This window comes from Dryobates pubescens, chromosome 25 (genome assembly GCF_014839835.1).
Source record: "Dryobates pubescens isolate bDryPub1 chromosome 25, bDryPub1.pri, whole genome shotgun sequence".
Classification (NCBI taxonomy): Eukaryota; Metazoa; Chordata; class Aves; order Piciformes; family Picidae; genus Dryobates; species Dryobates pubescens.
The window spans coordinates 1606197-1621940 of record NC_071636.1 but is presented as its reverse complement, the minus strand read 5'-3'; the positions used below and the strand labels follow the sequence as shown (position 1 = coordinate 1621940).

The following is a 15744-nucleotide window of genomic DNA, read 5'->3' as shown; positions in this document are numbered from 1 at the left end:
ACCATCCCCCCCCCGCCTCAACCTTCCCCGGGCGCGGCGCGGCGGGGGCGGGGGCGGCGCGCTCCGGTACCACGGGGCCGCGCTCGGTGCGCGCCGCTCCGCTCGGTAAGCACCCCTCTCCCAGCATATGCATCCCCCCCCCCAACACACAGACCCCCATCAACACATACACCCCCCCAACGCACGCACCCTCCAGCACACACACCCCCAAAACATCCCCCCCCGACACACCCCCCCCCAAAACATACCCACCCCCAAAACGCCCCCCCAACACGCACCCCCCAACACCCCCCCCCCCCAACACCCACATCCCTCAACACTCAACCCCCTCAACACCCCCACCCCCTCCCCAAAACACACACTTTCCCCCCTCCCATCCCTGCAGCAGCTCCCCCCTGGGCCCGGGGGCAGATGATGCAACAAGGGGGTGCTGGTGTAAAGGGGGGTGCTGCTGCAGTGATGGGAGGGGGAGGGGAACAAGAAGAAGAAGAAAAGAAGATGATGATGATGAAAGAGAATGAGGAGGAGGAGAAAATATTAAGAAGATGAAGATGGACAAGAAGAAGAAAAGATGATGAAGAAGGAAATGGAGAAGAAGAAAAGACAAAGATGATTAAAAAGAAGATTAAGATGGAGATGAACAAGAAGATGAAGATCAAGAAGATGATGAAGAAGAGAAAGAAGAAGATGATTGAAAAGATGAAGAAGATGAAGAAGAATAATGATATGCTCTGATATACAGAAAACCAGGATGCCAGACTCTCATACCTGAACTGAAAACATCCAGGTGGGATGGAAATAAAAAGGGGGAGTCAGAGGGAACTGCCCAGAGCTGTTCCCTTGAGCCCAGCACAGGTGGCCAAGAAGGCCACCAGCATCAGCATCCTGGCCTGCATCAGCAACAGTGTGGCCAGCAGGAATAGGGCAGTGATGGTGCCCCTGTACTGAGCACTGGTGAGGCCACAGCTTGAATACTGGGTTCAGTTTTGGGCCCCCAGCTCCAAGGACATTGAGAGGCTGGAGCAGGTTCAAAGAAGGGCAACAAAGCTGGGGAAGGGCCTGGAGAACAGGGCTGAGGAGGAGCAGCTGAGGGAGCTGGGGTGGTTTAGTGTGGAGAAAAGGGGGCTGAGAGGAGACCCTCCCTGAAAGGAGTTTGGAGCCAAGTGGGGGTTGGTGTCTTCTCCCTAGGATCAGGTGACAGAACAAGAGGAAATGGCCTGGAATTGGGCCAGGGGTGGCTTAGGTTGGAGATGAGGGGAAAAAAATCTCTTTGCTGCAAGAGTGGTCAGGGACTGGCACAGGATGCCCAGGGAGGTGGTGGAGTCCCCATCCCTGGAGGTCTTCAAGAAATGTGTGGCCATGGTGCTCTGGGGCATGGTGTTGGGTTGATGGTTGGACTGGATGACCTTAGAGGTCTCTTCCAGCTGAAACTATTCTACACTTCTACATGTGGATGGGGCTGGGACACAGTGGGGCACTCTGCAGACCACACAGGTCCAGGGCACAGGTCCACCAAGCAGGTCAGCAGCAGCTGGTGGGGACCCTGCTGCAACCATGTCCCCCAGGGAGCCAGTGTCAGCCAGGCTGTGTTCCCAGATTCTGGTTGTACATCCATAGGATATAGCCATACAGATAGGATATGGCCATACAGATAGGATATGGCCATACAGATAGGATATGGCCATGGATATCCATGGATATCTCTATGTTCCAACTGGGTGTTTTGGATGAGGTGGGTGGGCAAAAGCAGTACTGCAGCAGCTGGGTTGCACTGGAAGGAACTGGTGGGCACTGGCAGGTCCCAGGGGAGAAGCATCCTCCTGCTCTACTGCCTTTTCCTCTAGGAAGGCCAACAGGCACTGGGGGGATGCTTTTCCACTTGGCCCATGGTGGGGATGTGATGAATGCCAGTGGCTAACTGGAGCATGGGAAAAACCCACCCCCCACCCCGCCATGCTGGGAACGTTCCCTCCTGGCTGCTGTGGTGCCTGGAGCCTCTGGATAAAGAGCTGGGAGATAAGAGCTGGGGCACTCTGTGCTCAGCTCATTGGCAAGCACAACAGACCAGTTCTGGCCCTCAACCATGCCAGCCCTAAGCCCACCGCTGCTGGGGCTGCTCTCCCTAGTGCTGGGCACGATGGGGTGGAGACATGGGAGGGGAGAGCAGGGGAAGGGGAAAGGCAGGATGCTGGGAGCAGGCGGATCAGGGCTCCCCTGGGCATCCTCTGCCTGCACTGCTGCTGCTGCCCCTCACCACCAGCACCACTGCTGCACAAAGTGTCCCACAGCCCAGTGTCTGCCCTGCAAAACACAGACACAAAGGGAAGCACAGGAGAGCGAGGTAAAGGGGAATTAAGGGGGTGAGGGGGTAAGGAAAGGGAGATAAAGGGGAATTAAGGAGGGGAGGGGGTAAGGGGGAAAAAAGAGGGGGAGAAGGGAATAAAAGGTGGAAGAGTGGGAAAATGGGAGGAAAAGAGTGGGGAAAAGCAGAAAATGGGGGGGTAAGGGAGGAGAAAAGGGGAAAAGAGAGGACAGGGGGAGAAAATTGGGGAAGTGGGGAAAAAGCAGGGGAAAAGGGAGGGTAAGGGGGGGAAGAGGACAAAAAGGGGGCAAAAGGGGGGGGAAGGGGAAAAATGGAGAAGGGGAAATGAAGGGAAATACAGGGGAAAAGGGGGGCAAAATAAAGAAAAGCAAACAAAAACAATGTTAAATAAAGCAAAACAAAGTGAAACAAAACAAAACAAAACAAAAATGAAGGGAAATAAACCAAAGCAAAACAAAAATGAAGGGAAGTAAACCAAAGCAAAACAAAAATGAAGGGAAATAAACCCAAGCAAAGTGAAGTAAGATAAACCAAACCAAAGTGAAATAAGAGAAACTAAAGCAAAATTAAAGTGAAATAAAGCAAAAATCAAATCCAAGAAAACAAACCACAGCAAAGCACAGCATCACCTTAGCAATTCCTGGGGCCTTGCTGTCCCCAAGAGCTCGGTCACCACTTTGCTTTGGTGAACTCCAGCACCTCACTCTCCCTAAGCCCATGCCCACAGCCATGCTCCAGCAGCTCCCAGCACAGCACTTCCCTCAGGAACATGCCCACAGCTTCATTTGAGCAACTCCCAGTGCTGTGTTCTCCTCAAAAGCACAGACCTGACCTGGCCTTGGTGAGTGCCAGCACAATGCATCCCCCGCCAAACCATGCCCACAACCCAGTTTGGGGGGGCTTCACTACCCTTACTACTGAGGGGCTGGAGCATATTCAGAGAAGGGCAATGAAGCTGATGAAGGGTCTGGAGGTCTGCTGAGGAGCAGATGAGGGAACTGGGGGAAAAGGAGGCTGAGGGGAAACCTTCTGGCTGTCTACAACTCCCCAAAAGCAGGTTGGAGCCAGGTGGGGGTTGGTCCCCCAAGGAACAAATGACAGGACAAGAGGAAAGGGCCTCAGGTTGCACCAGGGAAGGTTTAGGTCGGATGTTGGAAGAAAATTCTTCACTGAAAGGGTTTTGAAACACTGGAACAGGCTGCCCAGGGAGATGGTTGAGTCCCCAGCCCTGGGGGGGGGGGGGTGGTTAGAAGAGGCAGAGATGTGGTGCTGAGGGGCACCAGCCGTGGCAGCTAGAGAACGGTTGGACACTATGATCTTAAAGGTCTTTTACAACCAAAAGACTTCCATCGTTCCATGACTCCAAACACTCCTTTAGCACTTCCCACCGCTGCTCTCTCCCAAAAGCACATCCACGGCTGCACCCGAGCAGCTCCCGGTACCCAGCTCTCCACAAAGCCCTGCCTTTAGCACTGCCCAGCAGCCAGAGTTTACCCCAGCCCTGCTCCACTGCCCCCCCAGCCTCCGCTCCAGGACTCCCCCAGCCCTGCTCCTGCCTCCCCCTCGCCGCGCTCCAGCCCCCTCCCCCCCCCGCAAGCCCTGCTCTATCTCCTCCCAACCCTGCTCCGGTTCCCCGCCCCCCCCAACCCCACTTCAGTTCTCTCCCAAAGCTGCTCCGGTCCCGCCCCAAGCCTGCTCCGGTCCCCCCTGAGCCCTGCTCCGGTCCCGCCCCAAGCCTGCTCCGGTCCCCCCCGAGCCCTGCTCCAGTCCCGCCCCAAGCCTGCTCCGGTCCCCCCTGAGCCCTGCTCCGGTCCCGCCCCAAGCCTGCTCCGGTCCCCCCCGAGCCCTGCTCCGGTCCCGCCCCAAGCCTGCTCCGGTCCCGCCCCAGCCCTGCTTCGGTCCCCCCCGAGCCCTGCTCCGGTCCCGCCCCAAGCCTGCTCCGGTCCCCCCCGAGCCCTGCTCCGGTCCCGCCCCAAGCCTGCTCCGGTCCCCCCCGAGCCCTGCTCCGGTCCCGCCCCAGCCCTGCTTCGGTCCCCCCCGAGCCCTGCTCCAGTCCCGCCCCAAGCCTGCTCCGGTCCCCCCCGAGCCCTGCTCCGGTCCCCCCCCAGCCCTGCTTCGGTCCCCCCCCAGCCCCGCTCCGGCTACCCGGCAGCCCTGCTCCAGCCCCTCCCCGCTCCGCTCCCCCCGCCCCCGGTCTCGCTCCGCCCCGTCCCGCTGCTCTCGCGAGGCGGCGGGGGATGGCGCGAGCGGGCGGCGGGAACCTGCCGTGGTACGACCGGGACCGGGGCCGGGGCCGGGAAGGGGGAAGCCTGCCCTAGGAGGGCCGAGAATGGGACCGGGACTGGGATCGGGATCGGGATCGGGATCGGGATCGGGATCGGGATCGGGATCGGGATCGGGGTCGGGAGGGGGAGCCTGCCCCGGAACCGGAGCGGGACGGGGGGGTGAAAGCAGCGGGAACCTGCCCCGGGCTGAACTCCCCCTCCTCTGCCCATCCTCCCCGGTGCAGGGTGGAGAAGTACCGGCCGCAGGCGCTGTCTGAGCTGGTGTCCCACCAGGATATCCTCAGCACCGGTAAGGAACCCCCCTCCCGGTAAACAAATAACCCCCTCCCCTCCCGGCAAGTAACCACGGCCCCAGCGAGTCCTCCCCCTCGCAACACCCCGGTGGGGGGCACCGGGCACCCCCCAAGCCCATTGCCCCCACCCCCCGCCCCCTAGTTCAGCGGTTCATCAGCGAGGACCGGCTGCCCCACCTCCTGCTCTATGGCCCCCCCGGCACTGGGAAGACTTCCACCATCCTGGCCTGTGCCAGGCAGCTCTACCGGGAGCGGGAGTTCGGCTCCATGGTGCTGGAGGTGAGCTGGGGTGGGATGGCATGAGATGGGATGGTGATGGTGGGGTTGCCCCCCACCCCTGGGTACATCCTCGGGACCTACCTCCTCTCCCTGCAGCTCAACGCCTCCGATGACCGGGGCATCGACATCGTCCGGGGGCCCATCTTGAGCTTTGCCAGCACCAGGACCATCTTCAAGTGAGTTGGGGGCCAGGGGAAGGGTTGTCTGTGGTTCCCCAAAGCTCCCTCTCCCCTTGTCACCACCACAACCTGCCCCAGCACTCAGCGTGGGGAGTGGGCTTGGGAGTGCTGCCTGGCTGGGCAGTCAGGGTGGTTGGGAGGTCAGTTGGACTTGGTGAACTTGGAGTCTCTTCCAACCCGGTTGTTGATGCTGTGATTTGACTCTGATTCTGTGGAAGGAGCCAGGGGTGCCCAGCAAGCAGGGAGGATGATGGTGGTAAGGATGAGTGATGAAGACGGATGCTGCTCTGGAGAGGAAGGAAGGGCTCCTTGGGAGCGCTCAGTGGAGGGGGGGTGGGGGGAATCACGCTGGGAGTAAGTGTCCCTCACTCCCTTTCCAAGCACCAAGCCACCCAGGACCAAAGCCACCCCTTTTGCTCTCCCTCTCTAAGGAAAGGCTTCAAGTTGGTCATCCTGGATGAAGCTGATGCCATGACCCAGGACGCTCAGAACGCCCTGAGGCGAGGTGAGGTGAGGGGCTGCCGGGGCCCCGGGGCTGCTCCACCCCTTCAGCCCGGCAGGGGCTGGGAGCCCGCCTGAGGCCCCGCCTCACCTGCCCCCTGCTCTTGGCAGTCATCGAGAAGTTCACAGAGAACACCAGGTTCTGCCTCATCTGCAACTACCTCTCCAAGATCATCCCTGCCCTGCAGTCCCGCTGCACTCGCTTCCGCTTCGGGCCCCTCACCCCCGAGCTGATGGTGCCCCGGCTGCAGCACGTCATACAGGAGGAGGGGTGAGCCAGGGCTGGCAGGGCACAGACCCTGGCTTAGGTTGGAAGGGACCTTAGAGATCATCTACTCTGACCTCCCTGCCACAGCCAAGGAGGCCTCTCAGCCAGACTTGGGTGCTTGAGGCCTCATCCAGCCTGGCCTTGAACACCTCCAGGGAGGGGACATCCACAGCCTCTCTGGGTAACCCATTCCAGAGTCTCACCACCCTCAGACTGAAGAACTTCCTCAGCTCCAGTCTCACCCTGCTCTGCCTCAGCTTCCAACCATTCCCCCTTGGCCTGGCTCTAGACACCCTTAGGAGCAGTCCCTCTGCAGCCTTCCTGCAGGTTCCCTTCAGGCATTGGAAGGCAGCTCTCAGGTCCCCCCAGAGTCAGGCTGACCACCCCCAGCTCCCTCAGCCTATCCTCACAGCAGAGCTGCTCCAGCCCTTGCATCATCTTTGTGGCCTCCTCTGGACTCACTCCAGCAGCTCTGTGTCCTTCTTATGATATGGACACCAGAACTGGACACAGTATTGGAGGTGGGGTCTCAGCAGAGCAGCCTCAAGAGGCAGAATCCCCTCTCCTGCCCTGCTGGCTCGTGAGGAGCTCCTCCTCAACCAACAGCCCCAAGGCTTTCTCTTCAGGGCTGCTCCCCCTCTGCACCCTGCCTGGGTTTGTGCCTGGGGTTGGCCTGACCCAGACACAGGACCTTGCACTGTGACTTGGGGGGTGCCCCCCTGGCATCCTCCACAGCCCCATTCCCTGTCACAGGGAGGAGCAGTGGGCTGGGTTCTCTATGGTTTCATTTCCCTCTGGCTCCCTGGCAGCCCCCAGGTCTTGTTTTCCAGGGTGGATGTGACGGAGGATGGGCTGAAGGCTGTGGTGACCCTCTCGAGCGGCGACATGCGCAGAGCCCTCAACATCTTGCAAGTAGGGACCACGGCGGCAGCCCCCTCCTGCCCTGCAAGCCAGCAGCTGCCCTGGAGGGGTCACTAGAGGAGCCCTTCATCCTTCCTCCACCCTCCTCTTCCTCAGAGCACCACCATGGCCTTCGGGAAGGTGACAGAGGAGAATGTCTACACCTGCACAGGACACCCCCTGAAGTCTGACATCGCCAACATCCTCGACTGGATGCTGAACCAGGACTTCTCCACTGCCTACCGCAGTATCCTTTCCCCTCCACCAGCCCTGGGCTTCCCTCCCTGCTGCTGGAAATCCTTTTTGCTGGGGTTTCCCCATCCTGTGACCTCCAGCTCTGGATGGGGGAGGCAGGGGAGTGGTCACCAGGGAGGGTGCTGTGGGTGGTGGTAGGGATGAGGAGCAGGACCTCGCAGGGAAAGACCTGGACGAAAGCCCTTCACTCGCTCTCACCTTAGAAATCACAGAGCTGAAGACACTGAAGGGCTTGGCCCTGCAGGACATCCTCACAGAGATCCACCTCTTCGTGCACAGAGGTGAGGACTCGTGGGGAGGGCTTCTGGCTGACCTCGAGGATGCCAACCACCTCTCCCCATGCACACCACCACACCCCCTGTCCTTCTCTCCACAGTGGATTTCCCACCCTCCATCCGCATCCAGCTGCTGATCAAGCTGGCAGACATTGAGTAAGCATCTGCTCAGCCCCACCCCAGTGCTGCCCCCCAGCACCCCCAGTGGGTACACAACCCCCTGAGGGAAACCCCCAAACCTGCCCTTGCCCCCTGCTCCAGGTACCGGCTGGCTGCTGGCACCAGTGAGAAGATTCAGCTGAGCTCCCTCATCGCAGCTTTCCAAGTCACCAGGGACCTGATCGTGGCCGAAGCCTGATCCCTGCTGACTGGCTCCCTGCTTGCAATGCCAAGAGGTGGGAAGGGACCATCAGCCCTGTGCCCAGAGCTGCTCCCTGCAGCGCTCTGGTGCCTTCTTACAAGCTTTGAGCCCACACTGAGGGCACACAAAGTTGGGCAATGTGTTTGAGCTTCACCCATAAATAAAGCCTCCTCTAAAGCCCACCAGGTTCCACTTGTCTTTTCCCCACCCCCCCTGTACACCAAGGATCAAAGGGGCGTGGTGGAGGCTCACCCCCTGCCCTCATCCTGCTCCCAGTGGTGCCACACAGGCCGAGGTCCAGCTGCTGTCACCAAATCCCCAGGTGCTTACAAGCTCCATCACTCATGCAGCCATGCACAGCAAGCTGCTCCCAAAGCAGCTTCACAGGAGCCACTCCCTTTCTTCTCCATCAGCCGGGGTCACAACTGAGCACTTGCCATGTAGGGGACTCGAAGCACATGCTGTCACTCCAGACACCAGGGAGACAACCTTCCCATCACCCTTGAAGTGTGGAGACTGGGCTGCTGGAGTGCCAAGCTCCAGGGCAGAGCAGAAGGAATGGGAGCTGGACCTGTGTCCCACCTTCACAGTGGACTGATCCTTCCCAGCACATCACTGAGCACTTACTGCTCTGCTGCCCAGTGAGTGCTCACTGCCACCATGACATCCATGGCAAGAGGGCTGGAGCAGGCCCTGCCAGCTGTCCCCAGGCCACCTCTACCAACCAAGAGGAGGAGACGTGAGGAATCACTTTTTATTCTGTCCTCGCTGTCATCAGGTCCACAGAGACCAGCTTGGGTTTGTCCAGCTCCTGCCCAGCCCAGGAGTGGCTGGGCCTGAACTCTGGGGACTAAACTGCAGGACAAGCTGGTCCCACTTAGGGAGGGTTTTCTGGGGCCAGCTGTAGCCCTGTGTGCTCATCCCAACGACACAAACTCCGCCGGGTCTGCAGCCACTAACCGTCACCCCCACAACATTGCACTTGGAAGCAGAAGCACCTGACCCAAAGCTTGCAGATCACAGAGGTGGGGACAGGGGGACCTGTGTCAGGCCACCACAACCATGCCCCTTGCCCTCTGCATGCCTGTTTTCTGCTGGGTTCTCCTATGATAACACCCCCAAATCCCTCCACATTGACAAAGACAGCCCCGAAACGAGGGCCACAGCAACCCTCCTGCTCCACGGCTGTCGGCGAGGCGGCGCTGCGGAGGTTGCCTCCTCTTGAGCCCGGCCACAGTGAGCCTCTGCTTCCCACCTGGCCTCAAAATGTCCTGTAAGTGAGGAATTCCTTCAGCTTCTTGGGAATGGGGAGTGCCAGGACCTGGTAGGTGGTGAGGAAGGTGCGCAGAGCCCTACGGCACAAGTGCTTCAGCGACGACAGCACCCTGGGAGCAGTCCAGAACTGCACGTGGCCATCTCTGGTCCTGCAACGGGACCCAAAGGAGCTGTGAGCACAGGGCAGACAGACAAGAAAGCTCCATTGTCCCCCTCCACCCCCCAGATATCCCCAGCTTGCAGCCTGGGGGTTAAGGCTGAGGGAGCTGGGGGTGTTTAGGCTGGAGAAGAGGAGGTTCAGGGGAGACCTTCTTGCTCTCTACAACTCCCTGAAGGGAGGTTGTAGCCAGCTGGGGGTTGGTCTCTTCTCCCAGGCACCCAGCACCAGAACAAGAGGACACAGTCTCAAGCTGTGCCAGGGGAAGTTTAGGCTGGAGGTGAGGAGAAAGTTCTCCACTCACAGGAAGAGTAATTGGCCATTGGAATGTGCTGCCCAGGGAGGTGGTGGAGTCACCCTCTCTGGAGGTGTTCAAACAAGGCTTGGATGTGGCACTTGGAGCCATGGTTTAGTTGTCAGGAGGTGTTAGGTATTAGGTAACAGGTTGGACTTGATGATCTCTGAGGTCTTTTCCAGCCTGGTTGATTCTATGATGCTTCTCCAAAGGGGCAAGCAGAAGAGGACCAAGTTGCAACCAGGGCAGTTTTAGGTTGGACATGAGGAACAATTTCATCCCTGAAAGGGTTGTCAGGCCCTGTCCCAAGGAAGCAGCTCAGTGTCCTTCAGGATGTTCTTTGGGATGACCACAGGTCAGCCATAGCCATGCCAAATGGAAAAGGACCTGGGGCTGTTGGTCAAGAGCTGGCTAAAGCTGAGCCAGCTTGTGCACAGGCCAACAGCATCCTGGCTTGGATCAGAAACACTGTGGTCAGCAGGAGTAGGGCCCTGTACTGGGCACTGGTGAGGCTGCACCTCAAATACTGGGTTCAGTCAGTATTTGGAGCCCCTCACTCCCAGGAGGACATTGAGGGGCTGAAGCCTGCCCAGAGAAGGGCAACAAAGCTGGTAAAGGGTCTGGAGGACAGGGCTGGCAAGAAGGAGCTGAGGGAAGAGGGATGGTTTAGTCTGGAGGCTTAGGGGAATCCTCACTGCTCTCTACAGCTCCTGAAAGGAGGCTGGAGCCAGGTGGGAGTTGGTCTCTTCTCCCATGGAACAGGACAAGAGAAAATGGCCTCAAGTGGAACCAGAGGACACTCAGGTTGGAGATGTGGCACAGTTTCTTCCCTGAAAGCATTGTCAAGGCCTGGCCAGGGCAGTGGTGGAGTCCCCATCCCTGGAGGGGTTTCAGAACCAGAGAGATGAGGCACTGAGGGCCATGGTTTAGTGGTGCCCTGGCAGTGCTGGCTGAAGGGTTGGACTCGAAGACCTCAAAGCTCTCTTCCAAACCCAACGATTCTCAGATCCAAGGATTCTAACCACACCTCCCCCAGCTCAGGAAAGCAACCTGCAGCCCAGGGAAGCCCAGCAGGTGCTGAGAAGACCCAGAGCTGGAGGAGGAGGGAAGAGATCCGTGCTTCTCCTCTCCCACATACGCACCCCGTGGCGATGAATCCGCCGTGTGGGAAGTAGATGCAGCACAACCCATTGGTCATGGGCGCGAAGGCGACCGGAGAGCGCAGCTCCAAGGCCCAGATCCTCAGCAGCCTGGGGAGACAGGGAGAGGACACCCTGCCAGGCCCACCCCCACGCAGTGCCTGCAGCTAGAAGAGAGCCTCTGGAGAAGGATTTTCAACCCAGGGGCTCAGAGTGTGCCAGGAGAGTCCCAACACAGCAGCAAATGCCCTGTAGAGCTGAGCTGGAGGCAGAGCTTGTGACTGTGCCACGGGGCACAGCGAGGGGGGCAGTTCATCACTGAGAGGTGACCTTGCTCCTCTTTGTCACAGCCAAGCTGCCATGTCCCAGGCAATCCAGCCTTCCCCTTTCTGCTGGGCACTGGTGGGGACCTGGCAAGTGACATCTGCGCCCCACCAGCACATCCTGAGCTCCTGGTTTGTTTTAGAGGCGTCCTCCTGGGACCTTCTTTCTGCTGAAGGTCCCCAAGAGGGTTCACTCACCTGTCATCTGCCACTGTGGCCAGGTAGAGGCCCTCAGGAGAGAAGCAGACAGAGCGCAGGGAGCTGGTGTGGACTTCGCCGCTGTAGTCCACTGCTGAGTGCAAAGGGACGTGGCTGTGGAGGGAGGAGAGCAAGCCCAAGGTCAGCCCCAGGCCGACCTAATCCCAGCAGGTCTGAGCCCCCCTTCAACTGCTGGAGACAGGAGGGAGGTGGTGGCTGTGCCCAACTAGAAGAGAAGGCCACGGTCAGCCCCAACAAGGCCCCCCCCAGCAGTGCTCTGCGCCCCTTCCCCGGTCCCTCAGCAGCCCCCCGTACCGCAGCGTCCGCAGCTGCTCGCCGGTGTAGGGGTCCCACATGATGACACAGGCGTCATAGGAAGCGGTGACAAGGAGGGCCGAGTCTGGTGAGAAGTCACAGGACACCACGCTGCTCTGGTGGCCCTCCAGCCTCCGGATGAGGGTGTAGGACTTCATGCTCCACAGCAGCGCCTGCGGGACACAGGCGGGGGCTGAGGCTGGGCGCATCCCCGGGGTGGGAAATGAGGGCTCTGCTCTCAGCTTCTCCATGCGAGAGCAGGCTGGAGAGGAACAACCCCAGGCAGCAGTACAGACTAGCAGTCATCCTGCTGGGAAGCAGCTTCATGGACAAGGACCTTGGAGTCCCAGCGGACAGTAAACTATCCGTGGGACAGCAATATGTCCTTGTGGCCAAGAGGGCCAATGGCATCCTGGGGTGCAGCAAGGAGAGTGTGGCCAGCAGGTCTAGGGAGGTTCTCCTCCCTCTCTACTCTGCCCTGTTGAAACCACACCTGGAATACTCTGTCCAGTTTGGGGTCCCAAGTTCAAGGGAGACAGGGAACTGCTGGAGGGAGTCCAATGGAGGCTACAAGGGTGGTGAAGGGACTTGAACATCTCTGCTATGGAGAAAGGCTGAGAGCCCTGGGGCTGTTCAGTCTGGAGAGAAGGCTGAGGGGACCTGATCAATGTCTACAAATACTAGAGGGGTGGAGGTCAAGATGAGGGTGCCAGGCTCCTCTTCAGATGCCCAGTGATGGGACAAGGAACAATGGGGCTAAGCTGGAACCCAGTAAGTTCCACCTCAGCATGAGAAGAAACTTCTTTGGTGTGAAAGTGCTGAAGCCCTGGAGCAGGCTGCCCAGACAGGTTGTGGAGTCTCCTTCCCTAAGGATTTCCAAACCTGCCTGGATGTGTTTCTGTGGGACCTGCCCTAGGAGATCCTGCTCTGGCAGGGGGCTTGGACTGGAGATCTCTGGATGTCTCTTCCATCCCCTGACATTCCAGGATTCTGTGCAGAACCAGAATGGAGGAGGGCCTGTCCCCTTCTCTTGATGGGGACTTGGGAGGAGGAAGGGGAGCCCTAGATTCAACGGGACACAGGACAGCTCCCTCCCAGAGAGACTCACCGACTTCTCTCCAGCCACAGAGCAGAGCATGCTGCAGTCTGGGGAGATGGAGCAGCAGTAGACCCACTGCACATGGCCTGACAGCACCTGGATCTGACGCCCTGGGGACACACGAGTCATGAGAGGCAAGCAGGACAGACAGCCCTGGGCCCTGGCCCTGCTCTCCCCTCTCTCTCCTGAGAGGGAGCACATATGGGGCTGGGGCTTTCCCTTCAGCAGACACCAAGCTCTGTCCATCTGCATCTTCCTCCTGCACATCCCAGGCCCCACCTGGGAGAGGATGGTCCTCGTCTGTGGTGCAGAACTCTCCCCTTCTGACTCAAATACTGTCCCCAAAGAGCTTCTCCCACCTACTGAGGCAGTTTTCTCCCCAGCCTTTCCCACAGCAAAGCCCAGTCTCAGCCAGGCACGACCTAGCACCTGGGATGTCTCCTTGTGCTCCTTACCATCTCTGCTCAGGTCCCAGACACGCAAGGTCTTGTCCCGCGAGGCTGACACAAGGATGAGGCTTCCATTGGGAGCGAAACTCAGGTCTCTGACAACGTCCTGGTGCCCCAAGAGGCTGAAGAGGAGGTGTCCTGCAGAGAGAGCACATGTCTTGCCATGGGAAACAAGGAGGGGCCCTGGGACAGGGAAGTGTTCCCACACACTCCAGGGAAGTGTTTCAGGGAAGGATGGAGACAGGATCTCCTTCCCAGAGGGAGCAAGGGGAAAGAGAGCAGCCCGAAGCCAGGACTGCTCTTGCTGTCAGCAACAGCCACTCACCCGTCTGCACCTCCCAGACCTTGATCTGCCCATCATTGAGCCCAGTGGCCAGGATCAGACAGGGGAGGCCCACGGTGCAGGTGGGCTCTGTCCCTCCTGCCTCTGCTGCTGGCCAGGCACTGAAGGCCAAGCCCCACACGATCTGGCCGCACTCCAGCGTCTTCTCCTTGGCCGCCCCTCGGCTCCTGGCCTCCGCCTTGCCCCCGCGGCTCTTGCGCTCGGAGCTTTTGCAGCTGCTGGGGGAAAGGTGAGCAGCACAGAACCACAGGCTGGAGAGGGTTGGAAGGGACCTCTGGAGATCATCCAGTCCAACCCCCCCACTAAAGCAGGGCACCCACAGCAGCTTGCCCAGCAGCACAATGGCATGGGGGGGTTGGAAGCTCTCCACAGAAGGAGACTCCACAACCTTTCAGGGCACAGCCTTCTTCATGAACCCCAGGAGCCCATTGGCCTTCTTGGCCACGAGTGGACACATTGCTGGCTCACTGATGAACTTCTTGTGCCCCAGCACCCCCAGGTCCTTCTCTGAGGAGCAGCTCCCCAGCAGGTCCCCCCTCACTTGTACTGGTGCAGGGGGTTGTTCCTCCCCAGGGGCAGGGCTCTGCGCTTGCCCTGCTCGAACCGCATGAGGTTCACCTTTGCCCAGCTCTCCAGCAGCACAGCCTGACAGGGTGCCAGCTGCTCCTCCCAGTTTGTCTCAGCAGCAAACCGGCCGAGGGTCCGCTCTGTCCCCTCGCCAGGTCGCCGGCGGGTTTGTTGAACAAGCCCGGCCCCAGCGCCGACCCCTTACTCACGTACATCCACCCAGGGGCCCCCCAGCACCCCCCTGCCCATCCAGCCGCCCCCTGACTCACAGCTCGGCCTCCTCCAGGGGCCAGGGGATCAGCTTGACCACGCAGTGTCCCTGGGACCACGCGAACCAGGAGCCATCGGGAGAGAAGGCCACGCTCCACGTCTCGCAGCTGGACTTCCAGTCGTAGCGCTGGGGCCGGCCCGGCTTCAGCTCGGCCAGCAGCACCGGCTCCTCTGCGGCGGGACACGCACTGAGCCCCGCAGCGGCACGGCCCCGCGCCCGCGCCCTCCCGGCCGGGGAAAAGGGGGTCCCGGAGGGGGCTCCCCCGGCCCTCGGCCGGCCGGCCGCGGTCACGGCGCGGCCCTCCCCCCGCCCTGCCTCACCTCCGCTCGGCTTCATGGCGGCTGCCAGCCCGGCGCTGCCGCTCCGCTCGGCCCCAGCCCGGCCCCAGCCCGGCCCCGTCGCTCCGCCCGGCCCCGGTCCCGGCCCCGGGAAGGCGCCGCCGGGCGGGCCCAGGCCCACGACCCGGCCCAGGGCGGCGGCGGCGGCGCGGTGAGCGCAGTGCCCTGCTTCCTCCTCCTCCGGCACCGCCCCGCCGCGGCCCGGCCGTTACCGGGGGGACCGGAGTGCCCGCGGCCGCGCCGTGCCCGGGACCGCGCCGTGCCCGTGCCCGGGACCGCGCCGTGCCCGTGCCGCTCCTCCCCGGGCTGGGGTGCGGGCACCGGCGGAACAGGTCGGACGGCAAACAAAGGGCCGGACCGCGGCTCCGGGGACGCCTCGGTCCTCCTGTGCCACCCCACGGCTGCAGGCTGGCACGGACACACGGGGGCACAGCGCCCACACAGTGACCCCCCCCGAGAGCGACCCCCCCAGGGACCCAGCACCCACACAGTGACACCCCCGAGAGCGACCCCCCCAGGGACCCAGCACCCACAGAGTGACACCCCCGAGAGTGTCCCCCCCAGGGACCCAGCACCCACACAGTGACCCCCCCCGAGAGTGACCCCCCCCAGGGACCCAGCACCCACACAGTGACCCCCCCCGAGAGTGACCCCCCCAGGGACCCAGCACCCACACAGCGACCCCCCCGAGAGTGACCCCCCCCAGGGACCCAGCACCCACACAGTGACACCCCCGAGAGTGACCCCCCCAGGGACCCAGCACCCACACAGTGACACCCCCGAGAGTGACCCCCCCAGGGACCCAGCACCCACACAGTGACCCCCCGAGAGTGACCCCCCCAGGGACCCAGCACCCACACAGTGACCCCCCCGAAAGCGACCCCCCCAGGGACCCAGCGCCCACACAGTGACCCCCCCGAGAGCGACCCCCCCAGGGACCCAGCGCCCACACAGTGACACCGCCGAGAGCGACCCCCCCAGGGACCCAGCACCCACACAGTGACACCGCCGAGAGCGACCCCCCCAGGGACCCAGCACCCACACAGTGACACTCAA

At 61.0% G+C, this 15744-nt stretch overlaps 2 protein-coding genes across 3 annotated transcripts; one reads left to right on the top strand and one right to left on the bottom strand.

Annotated features, from left to right (window-relative positions):
* The first annotated feature begins 4537 nt into the window (after positions 1-4537).
* On the top strand, positions 4538-8091 carry RFC5 (replication factor C subunit 5). The gene is made up of 11 exons (XM_054172998.1): positions 4538-4592; positions 4833-4897; positions 5044-5180; positions 5277-5356; positions 5791-5864; positions 5972-6131; positions 6959-7040; positions 7146-7275; positions 7487-7564; positions 7660-7714; positions 7820-8091. Exons 1-11 carry the CDS (start codon positions 4561-4563, stop codon positions 7914-7916), a joined length of 990 nt encoding a protein of 329 aa, XP_054028973.1. The 5' UTR covers positions 4538-4560; the 3' UTR covers positions 7917-8091.
* A 1035-nt stretch (positions 8092-9126) lies between these two features.
* On the bottom strand, positions 9127-14871 carry WSB2 (WD repeat and SOCS box containing 2). Of its 2 annotated transcripts, none has more exons than XM_054172955.1 (9): positions 14671-14871; positions 14349-14520; positions 13495-13730; positions 13176-13307; positions 12730-12830; positions 11622-11794; positions 11307-11420; positions 10789-10896; positions 9127-9343 (listed from the first exon to the last, which is right to left on the bottom strand). In XM_054172955.1, the coding sequence occupies exons 1-9, from the start codon at positions 14684-14686 to the stop codon at positions 9181-9183; spliced, it is 1215 nt and encodes a 404-aa protein (XP_054028930.1). In that variant the 5' UTR covers positions 14687-14871; the 3' UTR covers positions 9127-9180. The 2 variants fall into 2 exon arrangements, with proteins under 2 accessions (XP_054028930.1, XP_054028928.1); XM_054172953.1 differs by having other exon boundaries at positions 13495-13727; positions 14671-14739.
* Positions 14872-15744: the final 873 nt, after the last annotated feature.

Bases quoted from the DNA above. Each gene is read 5' to 3' on its own strand.
- RFC5 (XM_054172998.1), top strand. From the start codon at position 4,561: ATGGCGCGAGCGGGCGGCGGGAACCTGCCGTG. The intron at 4,898-5,043 runs GTAAGGAACCCC...CCCGCCCCCTAG, and splicing joins CCAGGATATCCTCAGCACCG to TTCAGCGGTTCATCAGCGAG. The intron at 7,715-7,819 runs GTAAGCATCTGC...CCCCTGCTCCAG, and splicing joins ATCAAGCTGGCAGACATTGA to GTACCGGCTGGCTGCTGGCA.
- WSB2 (XM_054172955.1), bottom strand. The intron at 13,731-14,348 runs GTGAGTCAGGGG...CCTTTCCCCCAG, and splicing joins CCCCTGGAGGAGGCCGAGCT to CAGCTGCAAAAGCTCCGAGC. The intron at 13,308-13,494 runs GTGAGTGGCTGT...CTCTCTCTGCAG, and splicing joins GGTCTGGGAGGTGCAGACGG to GACACCTCCTCTTCAGCCTC.